This window comes from Gouania willdenowi, chromosome 11 (genome assembly GCF_900634775.1).
Source record: "Gouania willdenowi chromosome 11, fGouWil2.1, whole genome shotgun sequence".
NCBI classification, from domain to species: domain Eukaryota; kingdom Metazoa; phylum Chordata; class Actinopteri; order Blenniiformes; family Gobiesocidae; genus Gouania; species Gouania willdenowi.
The window spans coordinates 13,993,283-14,011,705 of NC_041054.1; the positions used below are offsets into that span (position 1 = coordinate 13,993,283).

Consider the following 18,423-nt stretch of genomic DNA (forward strand, 5'->3'; position numbering starts at 1 on the left):
GAGGGTGATTTGCTCCTTTCTCACTGCAGGGTGAGCCCAAACACCTCACTCCAATTTGATGACACGTTCCCACTTTGATGACAAATTTGACGCGGCACTGAGCTGGAGAAGCCACGCCTCCAGGAAGCACTCTGCCGTGATTGACATGTGAACAGACAGGCCCATGAAGGGGAGCATTTCAGCGTCCTTCGCGCAGTGCTATGTATGTATTTTCTACAGTCTATGTATGTACTGGCGAACGCCCCGCCCCCACACTCTGTCTGTGTTTATAAAGCAGCATGAACTCGGCTACGGAGTGGATGGGAGGAGGGCGGGCCGTCCTCTGGCTCTACGTCACCGTGCGTGTCGGAGGAAGTCAGTGTCTCATCTATAGACACACCCACTCATGAATATGCATAAGTAGGATGCAAATCAGCCTGTTTGTGTAGAGTTGCTCAGAAAGTGACTTTTCAGAGGCTAAAACTCTGGAAAACAGGCGAGTTTGGGAAAATAAACCTCAAATACTATGTTTTGGGGGTTTTGCTGCTGCTGCTATCCATTGATAGAGTTGCGGCGTCACAATTGCGCTTTAATGTAAAGTCCTAAGTTTGCTCCTGGTTGCTTTCTCACATGGTTAAATGCCGCACTGCTTCGCTTAAGCCGAACCAAGACCTACATTTTTCAGAGGAGTAGAGTCCGCTTGTTTGCTCCGCACCAGAGTTTCAGTGACCTTTCACATATCGAGAAAAAACCGGAATATCCGAGGAAGCAAAGCATGGTGCAGAGCAAAGAGGTATGTGTGAAAGCACCCTAACTCACACCCCTGACAGAGAGCTGACTGAGAGGCAACAGCAATGCAGCAAAAGTAACATAAAAAAATATTACAAAAAACATAGAAAAATGGCTCATCTGTAGACGTAAAGAGATGACGAGGGAAAGACGTGTGTGGATGTTTCTAGAAACTCATCGGAAAAACAAGGTTTTAACATTTTTAAAGAGTTGACAGCTCAGTCAGAACAAATGCACAGCTCATAAAATGTTTGGTTTTCTATGTTGGGGCTAAAGTAGCATCAACGTGAACCTAGTGGGAACAGGAACACAAAGCTGTTACGTTAAAAGGATTCATATGTCTTAATAGAATGACCATCCTTCAGCTTTCTGCAACTTTAAACTGTTCTGTTAGATCAAATTTCTGTGCCTTATGCAGATCCTGCTGAGGAAAGATTTGTGTTGTGAAGACAGGTTTTAAAACTCTGTTTTTGTCTTTCATTCAGCAGGTCGAGTGGTGGATGATTTGTTGGGGATTGTATTCCACCCGAAGAATTCAGAAAGCTCTTACATGAGGAGGGATATCTGTTCAGTCCCTTTTAGTTTGACTTGGCTACCACCACAGGCCTCCAACAAATGTATAAAAAGGCAGATGTTCCAAGTGTGGGTGTAGCTTTCCAGGGTTGTACGCTCCTATTTATAGCTTACATTTACTCGAAATCCCCTTAAACTGCAGTGACTCCGAGATTCCTTCAAACCATTTTTATTACTGCCTTTGTTTTCTTGTTTTTTCTTGTTCTTTGAAATGTAGATGCCATTGATGATTCCCACAGCCTTCAAATTCTCTTTGATAGTTTACACTCACCTCGCAAAAATGCACAATTTTAAAACAACATTTAAAAATATTTAAATGTCAAAACAATTCAAACGTCACATTGACTTTACATTATCTGAATGACTTAGTTGAAATCATCTTCTGAGTTTGGCAAATTATGATAAGATATCATTTGGAATATAGTTTTAGTTTAGGATATTTTATTCCAATTTTAAATATTATAGCTCAGTTTACAGTCACACATACAAATGAGTGCTTGCTTGTGCAGATCACAAGGAATAAACTAATCACAGGTCTATAGTTTTATTACTCATAAATATATTTTCTGTCACTTTTACTAAATACTACTAAACCACATTGGATGCTCTGATGAGCTAAAATTTTGGCAGGTCTGGTGTCCATTATTTTCAAAGCTTTTATTAGGAGATCTTTATCTCCGCCAAAGGGTTAATCTTTTTTACTGCCTTTACATATTTTCTTTTTCTGTTAGAGTGATTACCTCAAGAGAGCTGAACAGATATAGACAAAGTTTTAACTAAAGATAGACCTTACACCATGGAAGGTTCCATCAAACTTTAGACGGTATCCGGTGTCACGTACTGAGTTTACCTCCGTACTGAGATTATAACCCTAACCCAATCCAAGAAACAAATAAAACACGTTCCTGTTCACTTCAAAAACAAAAATAAACAAAAATGAATAATTTTTTAGCAAAAATTAATTTTCCGGTAGTGCAATTGTGTGCATATACAATCTCAGTACGATGCGAACTCATTATATGACACCCCATCAATATACTGATTCTGGATCAGTTTAAAACAATAAACAGTGGTGAAATTTCAAAAAATTCATATCTTGGTTTGTAATTGACCAATCTATATGAAATTTGACTCAGTTATGTCGGTGGTTCCTCAATTACCCCACTGAGTTTCATCCCGATTGGACCCGAATTGTGCATTTGATTGCAATTTATCAAAAATGGTGGTGCCCATACATTTGGACCTATTGTATAGTTATCATTGGGGATAGAAATATTTTCTTCCTAGCCTTAAGGTGTGAATGATCATGATACTATGATCAGGATTACTGATCCAGATAACTTCCAATATCTGGCAAACAGGATATTTGGCGCTTGACGGAGGTTTGTGCTCTTGTTTTAATAATCATAATCAGCCTTTATCGTCACATATGTACAGTCCATGCACAACATTTGTTCTCTGCCTTCAACCCATCCCTAAGGAGCAGTTAGGGTTAAACATCCCTCAGTGACTGATGGCCAAAGCTGGATTCAAACCGGTCACCCTCCGATCAGAATCCCGCTTCCTTAACCGTTACACCACCACTGCCCACAACAATCCATGATGCAAAAAATTGTTGATGCAAAGACACATGATGAATATTGTATTTAAAAACAGCTGTTATTACATTGTATAATTCATGTTGCTGACGTAGCTGTCGACAAAGCTTGCATATCTGAAACAAATAAAACTGCACTGAAAAAAAACTTAAATTGCCAAAAGTGTTGAACTGACTATGTTAAAAACCACACCTACTATATGTATGTTGCAAAGGAAAAACAATATTTGTAGATTCTTAATCTTAACCAAAACGACCTTTCATTTCCCCAAACTACTGAATTGCTGTTTTAGTTTTTTTTGTCTAAACACCGGTTTGTACAGAACTGGGTTGAAGGGCTGAAACCAGTATGGTGAACAACCAAGCACTGTAACTACAGAGCATCCTACATCTAATGTTTTGCCTTCTGTCAGCTTGAAAAAACCAAACAAACCATCAGAACCTGCCAAACATAATACTGGCACTTTTAGTCACATGGCTCACAGGAAACTTTAGTGAGAAGGTCCACCCTAAGATGAGACAGACGTCACCTCTGGAGGTGCAGGATTCATTCTTTGCACACATGCTTAGGAATGCACACAGATATCTGTGCGTATGTGCACGAGAAACCTTATCAGTATTGGGCCCAAACACACATGGGAATGAATGAGCGTTAATGCTGAAAGGCTGCTGCAGTACCTGCATGTGCGGGTAGTCAGTCAGGAGAATACATGTCTGAGCCTGGACCTCAGTCCAAAGGCAAGGCTGGAGTGATGTGTGGAATTTTAACCTTGGTTTGCTTTAATGGGACAAAACAACTTTCCAAAATACTATCTAAAATGTCATTTTCTTTACTAGGTTCTGTAATGTTTTGGTCGGTGTGGGTTACAGTTGAATATTCCAGAGATGTTACAAATGGAGTTCAACAAAACGCCAGACATGAAGACCAGTAAATATAACCTTGCTCAGTCGGGCAATAGAAACATGATGTTTGGAAAAGAAAAAGAACCAAATCAAAGGTACAAATCGAGTGAAGTTTGTTTTTCATCTCCTTGTTAAACTGAGTCCAACTGTCAGCATGCCACAAGCTTCTTTTGTTACAGTGTTTTGCTTGACATTGTCCTAGTAAATTGAGTTAATTGCAACAATCAAGAAAGGAAAAAAAACTCAAATTAAATGAAAAAAAAAAAAAAAGACAAAGTTCTGCAAAAAATCCTTCATCGTATACATGAAACAACCAACCCCAGTGTAAGAAAGAAAAGGAAAACCTCTCCTCGACTCTATGTCAGATTCTATTGCTTAGTTTCATTTGAAGTGTAGTCGACTCACTGCGCGTTCTGCAAACAGTGTCACCGGTGTGGATTTATTAGTTCATCTGTATCTAATGATAAACAGTGAACACAGATGTTGGAGCCGTGAGGACCTGCAATGGGTTCATGTGGAATGGTTGGATGTGAACTGCTCAGCAGATGTTATTCTTCAGTCCAGCAGTCTCTGACCACAGCTATATAAAGACTGAGTAATTACTGGACCCGTCTGCAAGCTGGCGAACTCTACACACACAAACTATATCAGAGACGTACAGTATAGAGGCCCGTGTGTAAGTTTGAACTCCAATAATATTAATTATATTCTCTCATTTATAGTTTCCAAAAAGATCAATTTGAGTCAACTAAAGCCATGATTTCATTATTTTTCATTAGTAGCTTCTAGTTCTTTATCAGAAGCTCACAGTAGGGTCACGTGACACAGAAAATGTTCCCACATTAGACCAACACGTCACCTTCTGGCAGAGGTGTAAAGACTACTGATATATCCTACTCAAGTAGAAGTATTGTTACTTGATTGAAGTTGTATTCAAGTACAAGTAAGTTACACTTAAAATACTCAAGTACAAGTAAAAAGTAGCTCAGTTAAATAGTACTTTCACCCCCCACCTTTATTGTTTATAATAAATCTTGCCATGGTTCCATTGCATACAGTAAACATCTTATTTCATTTTCCACAAAGGCCTCTGTATAAAATAAAAGGTTTGCCAAAATGTACAATTCTTTTTTAAATGAAATAACACCGATGAATTCAATAAAAAAAAAAAATAAAATTCTCAGGCTCCACGTACAGCTACATTTATTAACTATAAATTGGAGAAAATAACCTCCATTCAATACTGTTTTGGCATGGTGCATTGTGTTTAATCAGGTTAGTCAGCTATGATATGATGCATTTGATTGTTGTCTGGTCATTTCAATTTTTTGTACTTTCACAATGTCTTGATCCTTTTAAAACAAAAAAAAACAATAATTTACTCAGTAACGGTTGAGTGTAGAAATGCAATGAATTACTTTACGTACTCAAGTACAAGTAAAACGACTGATTTAGAAATGTACTCAAAAAAGTACAAGTACCCATAAAAGCAACTCAGAGAAACGTGAGTTCTTCTAATCCAATACTTTCACCTCTTTCTTCCTGGTTTGTGGTCACCTCAAGGTGTCACTAACTAATTTTCTCACTTTGAGGAGGATTATCGACTTCACTCGTCTTTGAAGCTCAGACATTTCCAAAACACGTTTTAACTTCCAGGCATCTCAGTATGTCGAGGGGTTTTTAATGAGGTTTTGACAGCGACTGTATTGGGGGTACTTGTTAAATTTCCTATTAGAATGATTCATCATTTCTTTCCCAGCAGCTGTGTTTAAGGAATGCCTTGATTTATTTACTTACACTGAAGGACATACTCGGACATCTATCCCCCCTCACCACAGTTTGATTCATCTTCTGTGTGCTGATGTCATGTTTTATCTCAGAAATGAGCGCTGGAATGAAGAAAGCATCCAGAGAAGATAGGGATGGAGCCAAACAATCCGGCCACTTTAAACCCAAACATAAAACACTGAAGTCAGCTGACGCAAAAAGTACAGCAGATCCATGTGAAGCTGTAAACACTCAACATTGCAACTACTGTAGAAGAACCAGACAGCATGAGACCATGAAGATTCAATGGAAAGAAACCTTGTTTAGAACAGAAAGGTGGAGTTTTGGTCAGTGACGGGACTAATTTATAACAACTAGTGAAGGGCCCATCGGAAGTATGTATTCATATAGTGGGAGCTTAAGTAAAGTTGTCAATTATGGCCAAATAAGTATGTGTTTGAAGGTTGGATGTACAAAGAGGTGTACATACTCTGTACTGTGATAAAGGGGTATATTTGCAGGTGCAAAGTAAAATAACGTGTGCTTTTTTGTACTAGTTTTTATAATTTATATAGTTTTTTTCTGTAATGCATGTCTTTTGGAGTCATGTGTATTTTTGTATCTTTCTATTGTCTTTTTGTATAATTATTGTTTTTGTTGTCATTGCTGTGTGATTCTGGAGTCATTTTGTGTATTCTTCTGTCTTTTAGTGTAGTTTTTTGCATTTCTGTTGTCATTTTGTGAATTTTTAGTATAAATATTTAGTTTTGTGTATTTTTCATATTTTTGTCGTCGTTTGGTGTATTTTTCTGTAATGTATGTGTTTTTTGAGTAATTTTGTGTTTTTTTTGGAGCCTTAGTTTTTTTTGTTTTATTCTACTCATTTAGTATATTTTTATTATTAATACCTTATGTGTGGCGAGGGCGTGTTTTGAGGTGTGTGTGACTCACTACCTCTCCATCTCCTCCGTGGGTTCTCTCCATAGAGTTCTCTCTCACTCACATGCACCAGCCGCACGCTCCGTCACAGGTTGTTGAAATGCATGTGTCTCACGCCCAGTGTGTGACACTTCAGAAGAAGAAAAAAACGTACAAAAAAGTACCACCAAAAATAAACATTTTGCAACATCAAATAAGTCCAAAATAATGGATGTACGCCGAAGGGCCATCTGATCTTCTTCTACTGATTATTAGAGGTTGTAAATGAACAGATTGGTGAGCTAGCGCCCCCTCACACTGAGGTCAAATGATGAATAGGTTTCACTTCTGGGTGAAAATGAATGTGCCGTCCGGGCGAAATAAAAGTTAAATAAATGTTTTGCAACACCAAATTACTCCAAAATAACGGATGCACACACTTGGGGTATGTAGAAGCTGTTGACAAAGTTTCAGGTCAAACAGACACAGTCGAGGAGAAATTTGCTCCACACACACGCACGCACAACTTCCTTGCTTTTATAGAGAAATAGGTTGGACAAAGGTCAACAGATCAGGGATGAATAGGGGGAAAAAATCATTTTTAATCATAACATTACCAATATATTACCTGTAGCACTTGTATATAATATCCTATATGTCTATCATTATTGTTATTTGTTTGTTTTTTCTTCTTCTACCAAGTTAAACTCTTTGTACCATTTTTTTAAACTGTACTTGACGAAACCTTTCTGATTCTCATTATCTAATATCGGTCACATCAATAAATTTCCAAATTTATTTTTTATTTTTTATTATACAGCAAAAGCTTGTTATAAGGTTATTATTGTGTGTATACGTGATTGGAGGTGGAAAAACAGGAAACAGAATTAAGTGATATTTCAAGAAATGTGGTAAAGAAATTCTGACATCCCCGATTCGCATAAGATTGTAGGCTGTAGCAAAGTGAAGGAAATGCCTTTGCCCCCTCATCTGCATTTCTGCACCGAGAAACTTCCAGATTTCAAGGAAAACCGACGGAGAGGAAAGTGGCTGACTGTTAAATAGACGTCATCATTGATTTAAAGCAAACATCTGGGGCACAGACACATAGTCACCCCTCGGAAAAAGCTGCAGCAGGCAAAGTGAAGGAAGGATTGCTCTGCATGGTGTGAGTGAGGGCGGCTACCAACATTAGCCAGAGGGTTGTGGGTTCTCAATCCCATGGATGGACATCACACAATCATATTATAAAGCAAAACACTGGAGAAATATTCCTGAACTGAAATATAACATTGTTATTCACGCGTTCTTTATTTTATGTAAAGTATATTGTCGTAATTAGCTCTGCTTACATCCAAATAGGTTATGTGGTTAAGTTGCAACGTTCTAAACCAGGGCCCGTGGGCCAAATCCATCCCCCCAGAGCAAATCAAACTGTGGTGAGGGGGGATAGATGTCCGAGTATGTCCTTTAGTGTAAGTATATAAATCAAGGCATTCCTTACATCATCATTCAGATGCCAGAACAAAACACAGCTACTGGGAAAGAAATGATGAATCATTCCAATAGGAAATTTAACAAGTACCCCCAATACAGTTGCTGTCAAAACCTCATTAAAAACCTCTCGACATACTGAGATGCCTGGAAGTTAAAACGTGTTTTGGAAACGTCTGAGCTTCAAAGACGAGTGAAGTCAACAATCGTCCTCAAAGTGAGAAAATGAGTTAGTGACACCTTGAGGCGACTACAAACCAGGAAGGCAGAGGTGAAAGTAATGAATTACAAGTACTCACGTTACTGTCATTGAGTTTCTTTTATGGGTACTTGTACTTTTTTGAGTACATTTCTAAATCAGTCGCTTGTACTTGAGTACGTTTTAAAAGAAGTAATTCATTGCATTTTCACACCCAACCGTAAAAAGTAAATGATTATATTTTGTTTTAAAATCATCAACAGACATTGTGAAACTACAAAAAATTAAATGACCAGACAACCATCAAATGCATTACATCATAGCAGACCCATCAGATTAAACGTAATGCACCACGTGATGAAATGATTGATGAAAAAATGATTGATTACATTTCTACACACAACCGTTTTAGTATTTAAAAGATTGTTTCTATTTATACGGTGCCGTACGAACAACGCCCGATGCTAATAGTACAGTTATTGAAGTACACGTATGTAGTGTGTTAGGGATAGGGTTAGGTTAACCCTATATCGCAACAATTTTTAGGGTTAGGTTTAAGGTTTAGTCTTAGTCACGCAACCTAAACTAGCCAATGACTGACCTATCACGTGACCTGAACTGGCCAAATTGGGGCGCTGCGTATACGGCAACCGTACGGATAGCCACTGCCTATTTAAAACTATCAACTGACATGACATTATGAAACTGCATCACATCATAGCCGACCAACCAGCTTAACTGTAATGCACGGAGCCAAAACAGCTTTTTCTCGGTTTTAGAGTTCATAAATGTAGCTATACTTAGAGCCTAATTGAATTCATTGGTGTTATTTTTTTATTTTTATTTTTAAAGAATTGTACATTATGACAAACCTTTTACTTTATACAGATGCCTTTGTGGAAAATAAATTAAGTTGAAATTGCGCAAGATTTGGTTTCTACATGAGATGTTTACTGTATGCAAGGGAACCGTGGGGGGTGAAACTAGTAACTTTTTGGCAGCGTCTATCCATACGGTTACCGTATCAATATACCGACATTCTATCCGTACACAGCGCCCCTATTTGGCCATTTTAGGTCACGTGATTAAGACTAAATCTTACCCGAAACTTAACCCTAAAAATTGTTACAATTTTGGGTTAAAACCTAAACCATAGACGCTATACGTACTTGTCCGTATGGCAACCGTACAAATCGAAACTTTCTAACTTTTTACTTTAAGTACTATTTAATCGAGCTACTTTTTACTTGTACTGGAGTATTTTATGTATGACTTACTTGTACACGAGTACAATTTCAATCAAGTAACTGTACTTCTTTCTACTTGAGTGGGTTATATCAGGACTCGGAGAGCAGAAGAAAAAGACGAATCAACTGTTTTGTTTTTAAAGTTTTATCTTCCTGTGACCAAACACCAGTGAACCCACCCTGTATCCCTCCTCCAGGCTCGTGTTGCGTTCACGTGTGTCTTGAGACGATGTGGACTATAATTGTACCTTTTAAGAGAGAAAGTGGCAGTCACGCCCAAACCACCACCGGACCCAGAGAAGGAGGCGGCCCGAGGGTGGAAACAGCTCTCAGCGCTGTTAGCCGGGCTGTGAGAGCAGCAGGAGGAGGACTGAGGAGGATGTAGTTCACCTGCTGAGTCCGACCAGCAGAGCGTGTGCAGCGGGGAACCTTCCGCCTGGATTCATGCATGAGCAGCAGCTGGTCCCCAGTGATGAGGTGGTTCCTGTTGGTGCTCACAGCAGCAGGGATTCAGCAGGTGGGGGAAAACATCCATATTTAATATTATAATATAATACTATTCAAAGGTTTTAGTGTTACCATATCTTAAAAAAAATAATAATAAAAAATAATATATATATATATTTTTTTTAAAAATAAATTTTAACTTATTATTTTTCATTAATTTACACATCCACAAGTTACAAAACTGCAGATATTCTACTAACATTTTCCCAGTGATCTGACTGAATTTGTTATAGTTTTCATTATTCAATTGCTCAGTTTGTAGTGAATTTACATAAAGACCCTTTGAGTCAATTTAACGTTGTATTTTAGCGCCATCTTGTGGTTTACAACGTCATTGCAACATATCCGCTCTACTTTTAATCTTTATTTAGCTTTGCATGATAAAGTTATTTCAACACATTAAACGCGTAATGAACAACTTATTAAGATAAACGTTTCTCCAGTTTTCTGCTAGCTACCCATTATTTAACATCTATGATTACACCAAAATATTCAATATTGTGAGACAGTATCAATACTGTAATAGATTCAGGGTGAACATTAGTAATGAATTGCAGTGCTGTGAGGTCATTCATCTTTGCACATAAGGTACTAACAAATGTCAGAATGGAGGTTGTGGTTTGGTCCAATCTGAGAACACAAAATGTATTGAATACTATATTTCATTGAATCTTTAGTAGAAAAATACATAAGACATTGCCATGAAAACATTGGGAAAGTGTTTTGAGTATGAGTTTAGCTCATTTGCAGCCCTGTCCCTGACCAGGCTTATATAGTAACAGAGCACTAAACAAATGGCACATATTATATTTTTCAACCTTGGGGTCGTCTGGAATTCAAATAGGGTCGCGTTGCCTGGAATGTCTAGTAATTGATACAAAAAATAAATTATTTAACGTATTATTTTTTTCAAAATGAATATACATATTTTTTTTCCCTTTTTTTTTCTCTTTTTGAAAATATATAAAAAAAATATATATATATATAAAATCTTAAACAACTGCATTTTATACGTTCACTCTCGAAAATATAAAACTAGTTTAAATAAAATGCAGTATAAAAATATCTCAGCTGGTGCAACTTGTCACTAACACAAACATGATCAAAAAACTTATCCTAGAAGAAGAAGAAGGAAAAAAAATGTCTTTGGGGTCACCAGAAATTTGTGATATCAAAATAAGGTTATGATCCAAAAAAAAAAAAAAAAAAAAATAACTGCACTACAAACAAAACAGTTTTAATTTATGACAGCAGAAACAGCAAAGAAAAGCAGGACCACCAGCACCTAACTTCTCAATTAATCTCTATATTAATTAATTTATACAACATAAATAATTTATTGAATATTTCTTTAACCTCTAAATCTGGACCATGTTTCTCTGGCGTTTTGTAGGTGTGATAAAATAATTGGCCTTTTGGGGACCATTGTAGAATTTTTTTCAGTACATTATGTAAATTCTGTCATATTTTTATCGTCAATATTAAGTGACTGCACAGCGAGTAATTCAGTGTCTGTGCTCTGTAAATTATCCTCATAAATGGAGCCGAGACAGACTCGTCTAAAGCATGGCGTTGTGGTCCAGCTGCCACTTAAAGCTCATTTGTCTGCATTAGCTTCTGACATCACACACACACACGGGGTTTCAATAGTTCCACCAAAGTGCATCGGACGGGCTGTGAAAAAGCCTGGGATTGATGATGAAGCTTGTTTTCTTACAATTAACTGTAAATTAAACATGAGCGCACTGTGTGGTGGCCTTTTACGGATCAAAAGCTTTTGCTTGAGGTGCTCTGCTGCTCTAAGCTCAAGGTTAATGTTGTGATTTATGACCCCAATCAGATTCCTATTCATGTCTGGAGCTGTCACATGCTGTAATGATGATAAAAGAGGATTCCTCCAAAGCTTCGTGATGTCTTAATTGCAAGGATTCTTCATTGTGACATCAGTTTATTTATCGTTCTAACCAATGAAACATACTGTATTTAGATTTTGTGGGTTCGACCTCACAAGATTTCACTGTTGCAGTATTTAAACAAGATTATTAATAAACACAGAGATGCACATTGGATTATCCTGACTCCAATACATGTAGGGGAATTTAAAATTCATGGATTACAGATTTTAGACTTAAAACCAAACACTGAGAGCCTTTATAAGGATGCAAAGGCATAGAAAATGTATTACTAGGGATGTCTGATGTCACTTTTTTCAGAGCGAGTACAAAAAAAAAAAAAAAAATGTAAAAAAAAAAAAAAAGTGAATGTAACCATGTCGGAAATAAACTGAATAAATAAATAAATAAAAATAAATAAAATAATCAGAGTTGTGTACTCACTGACATTGAGTACGGATATGACAACCTATTAATGCAAACACAGTTGCTATAATACGTTAAATAAAACACAATTATGCTCATATTGTTCTTTTATTTCACCATCATTGCTGACATTGGTCGTTCAAAATTTTACTGCCTAAGTAATAAATTAAATCTAATTTGTTTAGGCTTCGATTACATCAATGGTATATACAGTACTGTGGTGTCGGAGCTTTATACGGATATGAATACACGTATTTGTATAAATTGTGCGACTCAAAAAGTAGTTCATGGAGCCCTGTCCTTTGAGTTACACTTAGTTAAGTGAAAAAAATAACCAATATTTAAGAGAGTTTGCTGATTCTTTGCAGTGTTATTTTTTAGTATTTCAGTTTTTGTCTCAGGGACTCGTGGAATTGTGCAAACTTCTGAGCGAAACAAAGTAATAAGTGAGGTCCCATTCCTTTCAAGGAATACTGTTGAAATTACTCAATCCATTAAAAATCAGCTTTTAATGTTTTCTGAAATCGATGGCACTGTGCATGCAACGATATAGGAATGTCAACCAGTCAATGAAGATGTCAATAATAAGAGATAAGAAGATAAGATGGACCTTTATTCGTCCCACAGTGAGAAATTTGGTTTGTGCAGCAACAGAAAGAATAAAGTATAGTAGCAAAACACACAATAGAAAATAAATAATTGAAACTTGAATAACAAGGGTTGATATATACAATAAAAGGGGTAAATATATACACAATATTATTGTAATATTTATAGTGTCACTGCACAAGGATCATACATGCATACACTAAGATGCTTTCTACTCATACTTATCCTACTTTTATTTCTCCAGGCCTATTTCCTGAATTCCACTGCCATGCCACCAACCACAGTTTTCCCACCCTCTACAGCTGACACGTACAACCGCACACAGTACTGCAGGTGGCCCTGCGAGTGTCCGCAGGAAACCCCAAAGTGTCTGCCAGGCGTGAGCCTCCTGATGGATGGCTGCGACTGCTGCAAGGCCTGCGCCCGACAAGTGGGCGAGGTCTGCAATGAAGCAGACACGTGTGACTACCACAAGGGACTGTACTGTGACTACAGCTCAGACATGCCTAGGTACGAAAAAGGAGTGTGTGCATGTAAGTGTCCCCCACCCAAACCACTAACTGTTCTCACAGCGATGACGGTGCTGAGTTTGTTTGGAACACTGTGTCAGCTTTACTTCTGCAATCAACTGAACAGAATGTTACAAGCACGGCAGGCATCTATTTTGTAAATCCGGGTTGTCATGGTAACAATGTAAGTTGTGCCTCAACATTGCACAGCAACCTTTTGAATTCATAGGAAACTTACGGTACTTAGTTACTTACATCCTTTTCTGTAATAACTGATGTGCTTGTTTCCCGTTTTCCTGCCTAAATACATATTTAGGGCGCACGTTGGCTTAGTGGTTAGCACATCCACCTCACAGCAAGAAGGTCCTGGGTTCAAGCCCTGGGGTGGACACTTGAGTCCTTTCTGTGTGGAGTTTGCATGTTCTCCCCGAGCTGTGTGGGTTTTCTCTGGGTACTCCGGCTTCCTCCCACAATCCAAAAACATGACTGTTAGGGTGATTGGAGTCTCTGGATTGCCTGTATGAGTGGTTGTGTGTCTGTCTGTGTGTTGCCCTGTGATGGACAGGCACCCTGTCCAGGGTGGACCCCCGCCTAACGCTCATTGAGAGCTAGAGATAGGCACCAGCACACCCCCGTGACCCTGAAAACAGGAACAAGCGGCTCAGAAAATGGATGGAAATACATATTTAATCATATTTATCATTTAGTTAAATTTGTGCCTGTTATTCTATTCTTTAGTTGCATTTATTTCACTTTATTTACCTTCCAGTCTGTCTTTATAATACGTGACCACTTTTTGTCCATTTCCACCAGATATGGTGGGAACAGGGTGTGAGCATGATGGTGTGATCTACCGCAATGGGCAGAGCTTCAGGCCCAGCTGTAAATACCAGTGTGTGTGCGTGAACGGTGCCATCGGCTGCGTGTCTGTGTGCACGGAGCACCAGCCACCACGGGTCTGGTGTCAGAGCCCTCGCCGGGTCAAAGTGCGAGGGCAGTGCTGTGAGCAGTGGATCTGTGACGAACCAAGACGAGGGCGCAAGACGGCACCACGGCACGCAGTGGAGGGTAGGAGGAGTGTGTGGATGGAAATGTGTATGTGTGGCACATTCAGCAGTGGGATGTGGTCGTCTGCTTTATTTTCAGCTACGCAAGGCCCAGACATTCCTATAGCTCAATAAAAGCCCAGAGTTTTGCATCTGGAAAGCAACAACAACAAAAAAAGGTTGACAGTGTTAAGTGACAAAACAGAAAGTGTCTACATAAGCGTAATGTGACTGCACACAAGGATTCTAACGTGGGTTCAAATCCCACTTTTGTCATATACAGTTTTTTCATTTTAAAATATTTAACACAGCAAATTCCACCTTTATAAATACATATCTGACAAAAACAAATATTTTAGGGTATTTCCTGGGTTAGAGATAGGGTTAGGCTTAGGGTTAAAATAAAGGGTTAGCGGGGTAGCTAAAAATAAATATGAGCTAAAATACAACCGACGGAACTTTACCTCACGTGGTGCATCTATCACGTGACCTAAACTGGCCAATAAGGGGCGCTGCGTATGCATAGAGTAGCAGTCTATGGATACGTTTAACGTATCCATAGCCACGGCCTACAAAATAATAAGTTAAGATCAGTGACTGTGTTGTTATCAACCTTTAACCTTTTACAGTTTTTACAGTTTTAAATCAGTAATATTTTTCATCTTCCAATCTTAATTACACTAAATTATTGGTATTTTACACAACCACATTTTTACAGTATTTAACATGTGTGTGTAGTATTTATTTGTCCAGTCTTAAAGAAACACATCAAATATATAATTTTTCTTTTTAACCACTCCTTTGTAAAAAAAAAAATAAAAAATCAGATTGTTAAAAGTAACTAACTTAACATGGGTACTTTAAAACAGGTATTTTTAAAACAATTCACATTAACCAAATCTAGTTTTAATTCTAACTACACAGTTAGCATGGTAAATGAAATAAGCTTAATAAAAAGTACATCAAAGTCAACAAACATTCCTTGAATTCCCTATTACAATAAATAATTTGCCAAACTTTACAGAAATGCATTCAACGTAAGAGCCAGTGCTCAACAATGTTTAAGTCCAAGTTCTCTGATTACTTTTAACTGTTTAAGTAACAGAAGTTTAGATGAAACCCGTGGCTATATTTCGAGGCTCTTACCAGTTGTTCATCCAAACACGTAAATAGTCTTTGCACATCAAACTTCAGTCCCAAATGAGGGTAAAGAACTATTTCTAACATAGGCTAGTCCCAGTTCACCCACAGTGACTAGTTAGTGTCATTAAAGAATCAGGTGTGCACATTCACAAGTGGGAGGGGCTTCCACCTGGCCCCTCCCCTGCTTAGCAGGAGGGAGGGAGGAAAATGTTTTTAGTCTTACCTTTTGTACATTAGAAGCAGTTAATTTTGGTGCATAATAAAAAAAATACATAGTTTCATTGAATCTGAGTTTTTTTTTCTGATTGTATTGTTGAAGGGAGTTTTTTCCCAAGTATTTCTTCAATGTTTTAAATACGTTCACATTATTATTATTATTATTATTATTATTATTATTATTATTATTATTATTATTATTATTATTATTATTATTATTTTGTATAGAGTTTTCCTGGCCCAAAACGTCAAAACGTAAATCTGTAGATATAAATGAGAATATCATTAACCAGGTTGCACCACTTGTTATTACACTCATATAAGCTTTAAGAAATAAAAGTAAAGGCATTTTCATAATGATTTGATCTCCTTTCTCCGCATGGACCCAGCTCCCCCAGCTGAGACCAGAAGCTGGCATAAGAACTGCATTTCCCAGACTACCTCATGGAGCCCCTGCTCCAAGACCTGCGGCCGCGGTCTGTCCCTGAGGGTGTCCAACGCCAACGACCAGTGTGAGATGGTCAAAGAGTCTCGTCTGTGCAACCTCCGTCCATGTGAGGTCGACATCAGCAAAAGCATCAAGGTAGGTTTTCAGCATGTCAAATAATTTACATTGATTCAGCCTTTATCAGAGGTACTAAAGTCTTAGGGTGGTGGAGCAACATTAGGGAGCTCATTCTAAGAAGTTAATAAAATCATTGTCTGATATTGTTATGATTGTCAGTCCCTCTGTGGCCCCCCACGGGCCTGGGGCCCTTAACCCTTCCCTGCCTTGCTGACTGACATGCAGAAACAGTGGTGAAAGTAATGGATTGCAAGTACTCACATTACTGTAATTGTGTTGCTTTTATGGTTACTTGTTCTTTTTTTGACTTTATTTATAAATCAATAAAAGAAGTAAAGCAATTTGTTACATTTCTTCACCAAATCTTTACTGAGTAAATTATTATTATTATTTTTTAAATGATCAACGGACATTTTGAAACTACCAAAAATGAAATAACCAGACAACAATCAAATGCATCACATCATAGCCAACCAACCAGATTAAACGTAAAGCATGGCGTCAAAATGTTTTTTTTCTGAGTTAATAAAGTTAGCTATACATATAGCCTGATCATTTTTAGGCCAGGCTACTGGACTCAAAACGCCACTCACTTTGTCCTTGTTGTTGTGTACACTAGTTAAAATTGCTACTCCTCTGTTATTCGTGAACAAATCGGGCTGAAGTTTGGTAGCTATAATCTATGGATGTGTACGCATCGACGCTCGGAGCTGGATTTTCGATTTGGGGCCCCGAAAGAAAAAAAAGACAAAAGTCGATTTCGCATTTATTTGTGAGTCAAAAATTACGACGGTTGGTGGTACCCAATCATTGGCACATACCAATATATAAATGGGGCCCATTACCCCGTATGTGTCACGGGGGCACCAGGGGGCCCCATTTTTCAAATGACTACTCTTTCGTTAGTTCTCGTTAGATTGGAATGCAGTTTGGTATGAACACTCTAAGAATGAATATGATGAGACGCTCGCAGCCCTTTTTTTGAAATGGTGCCCGGGGGCCCACCCCCCATTTCCGGTAAAGTCGTTTTCTTATTTATTTGTGAGTCAAATAATGCGACAGTTGGTGGTACCGAATCATTGACACATACCAATATATGAATAGGGTCCATTACTCCGTATGTGCCGGGGGGCCCCATTTTTCAAATGACTACTCCTCTGTTAATGCTTGTTGAATCGGGCTGTAATTTGACATAGATATTCTATGAGCGGATGTCAAGAGCCTCTCTGAAACCTTTTTTTTTACTCGGTAGAACCGAGTCATTTGACTGAATTCTCGGGAATGTGGTACGTTACGTTCCGCGGGCCCGGCCATAGTTCATCCAAACTTGTTACTTGTACTTGAGTATTTTATGTATGACTTACTTGTACTTGAGTACATTTTTATTCAAATAACAGTACTTCTACTTGAGTATGATATTTATAGACCGAGTATATACTGTAAACTAAATGTGTTGGCTTGTACCTGGACTTACGTTGTTTCTGTTCTGCTGTTCCATCAGCCAGGAAAGAAATGTTTGAACATCTACAGAGAGGATCTACCCTCAAACTTCTCCATCTCTGGATGTGTCAGCAAGAAACAATACAGGCCCAAATTCTGTGGCGTCTGCACAGACGAACGCTGCTGCATCCCCTACAAGTCCAAGACCATCGACGTTGAGTTCCAGTGTCCCAACGGGTCGGGGTTCACCTGGAAAATGCTGTGGGTCCAGGCCTGCTTCTGCAACCTCAGCTGCAAAAACCCCAACGACATATTTGCTGAACTAGAAAGTTATTACGGTTACCCGGAAGTCATGAACTAAGACAGGATGTGTCACGAATGCCACTTTATTCCATGCATTTATTTTGGTTTTTTTTTTCCTATTGGAAAATTTTGTAAATATAATTTTATGTATTTGCAACCAGAGTAAATTCATGAAGCATTATCTGTTCTGGAACTTTTAAAAATAAATAATTAAAATCTATTATTTGTGCAACAATAATGGTTTATTTAATTTCTATTAGCCTCGAGTAAATGCATAATGCTCAACATACAAGGTCATCAT

The 18,423-nt window shown here is 38.1% G+C and overlaps 1 protein-coding gene across 1 annotated transcript; it reads left to right on the forward strand.

Moving 5' to 3' along the window:
- The first annotated feature begins 9,736 nt into the window (after positions 1–9,736).
- Positions 9,737–18,210, forward strand: ccn4a (cellular communication network factor 4a). Its single transcript, XM_028461176.1, has 5 exons — positions 9,737–9,983; positions 13,145–13,433; positions 14,223–14,477; positions 16,204–16,397; positions 17,881–18,210. Exons 1-5 carry the CDS (start codon positions 9,915–9,917, stop codon positions 18,178–18,180), a joined length of 1,107 nt encoding a protein of 368 aa, XP_028316977.1. The 5' UTR covers positions 9,737–9,914; the 3' UTR covers positions 18,181–18,210.
- Positions 18,211–18,423: the final 213 nt, after the last annotated feature.

What these genes read in the sequence shown, in the direction of transcription:
- ccn4a (XM_028461176.1), top strand. Translation starts at nt 9,915, where the DNA reads ATGAGCAGCAGCTGGTCCCCAGTGATGAGGTGGTTCCTGTTGGTGCTC. An exon ending in CGAAAAAGGAGTGTGTGCAT is followed by an intron (nt 13,434 to 14,222) that starts GTAAGTGTCCCC and finishes CATTTCCACCAG; the next exon opens with ATATGGTGGGAACAGGGTGT. An exon ending in ACATCAGCAAAAGCATCAAG is followed by an intron (nt 16,398 to 17,880) that starts GTAGGTTTTCAG and finishes CTGTTCCATCAG; the next exon opens with CCAGGAAAGAAATGTTTGAA.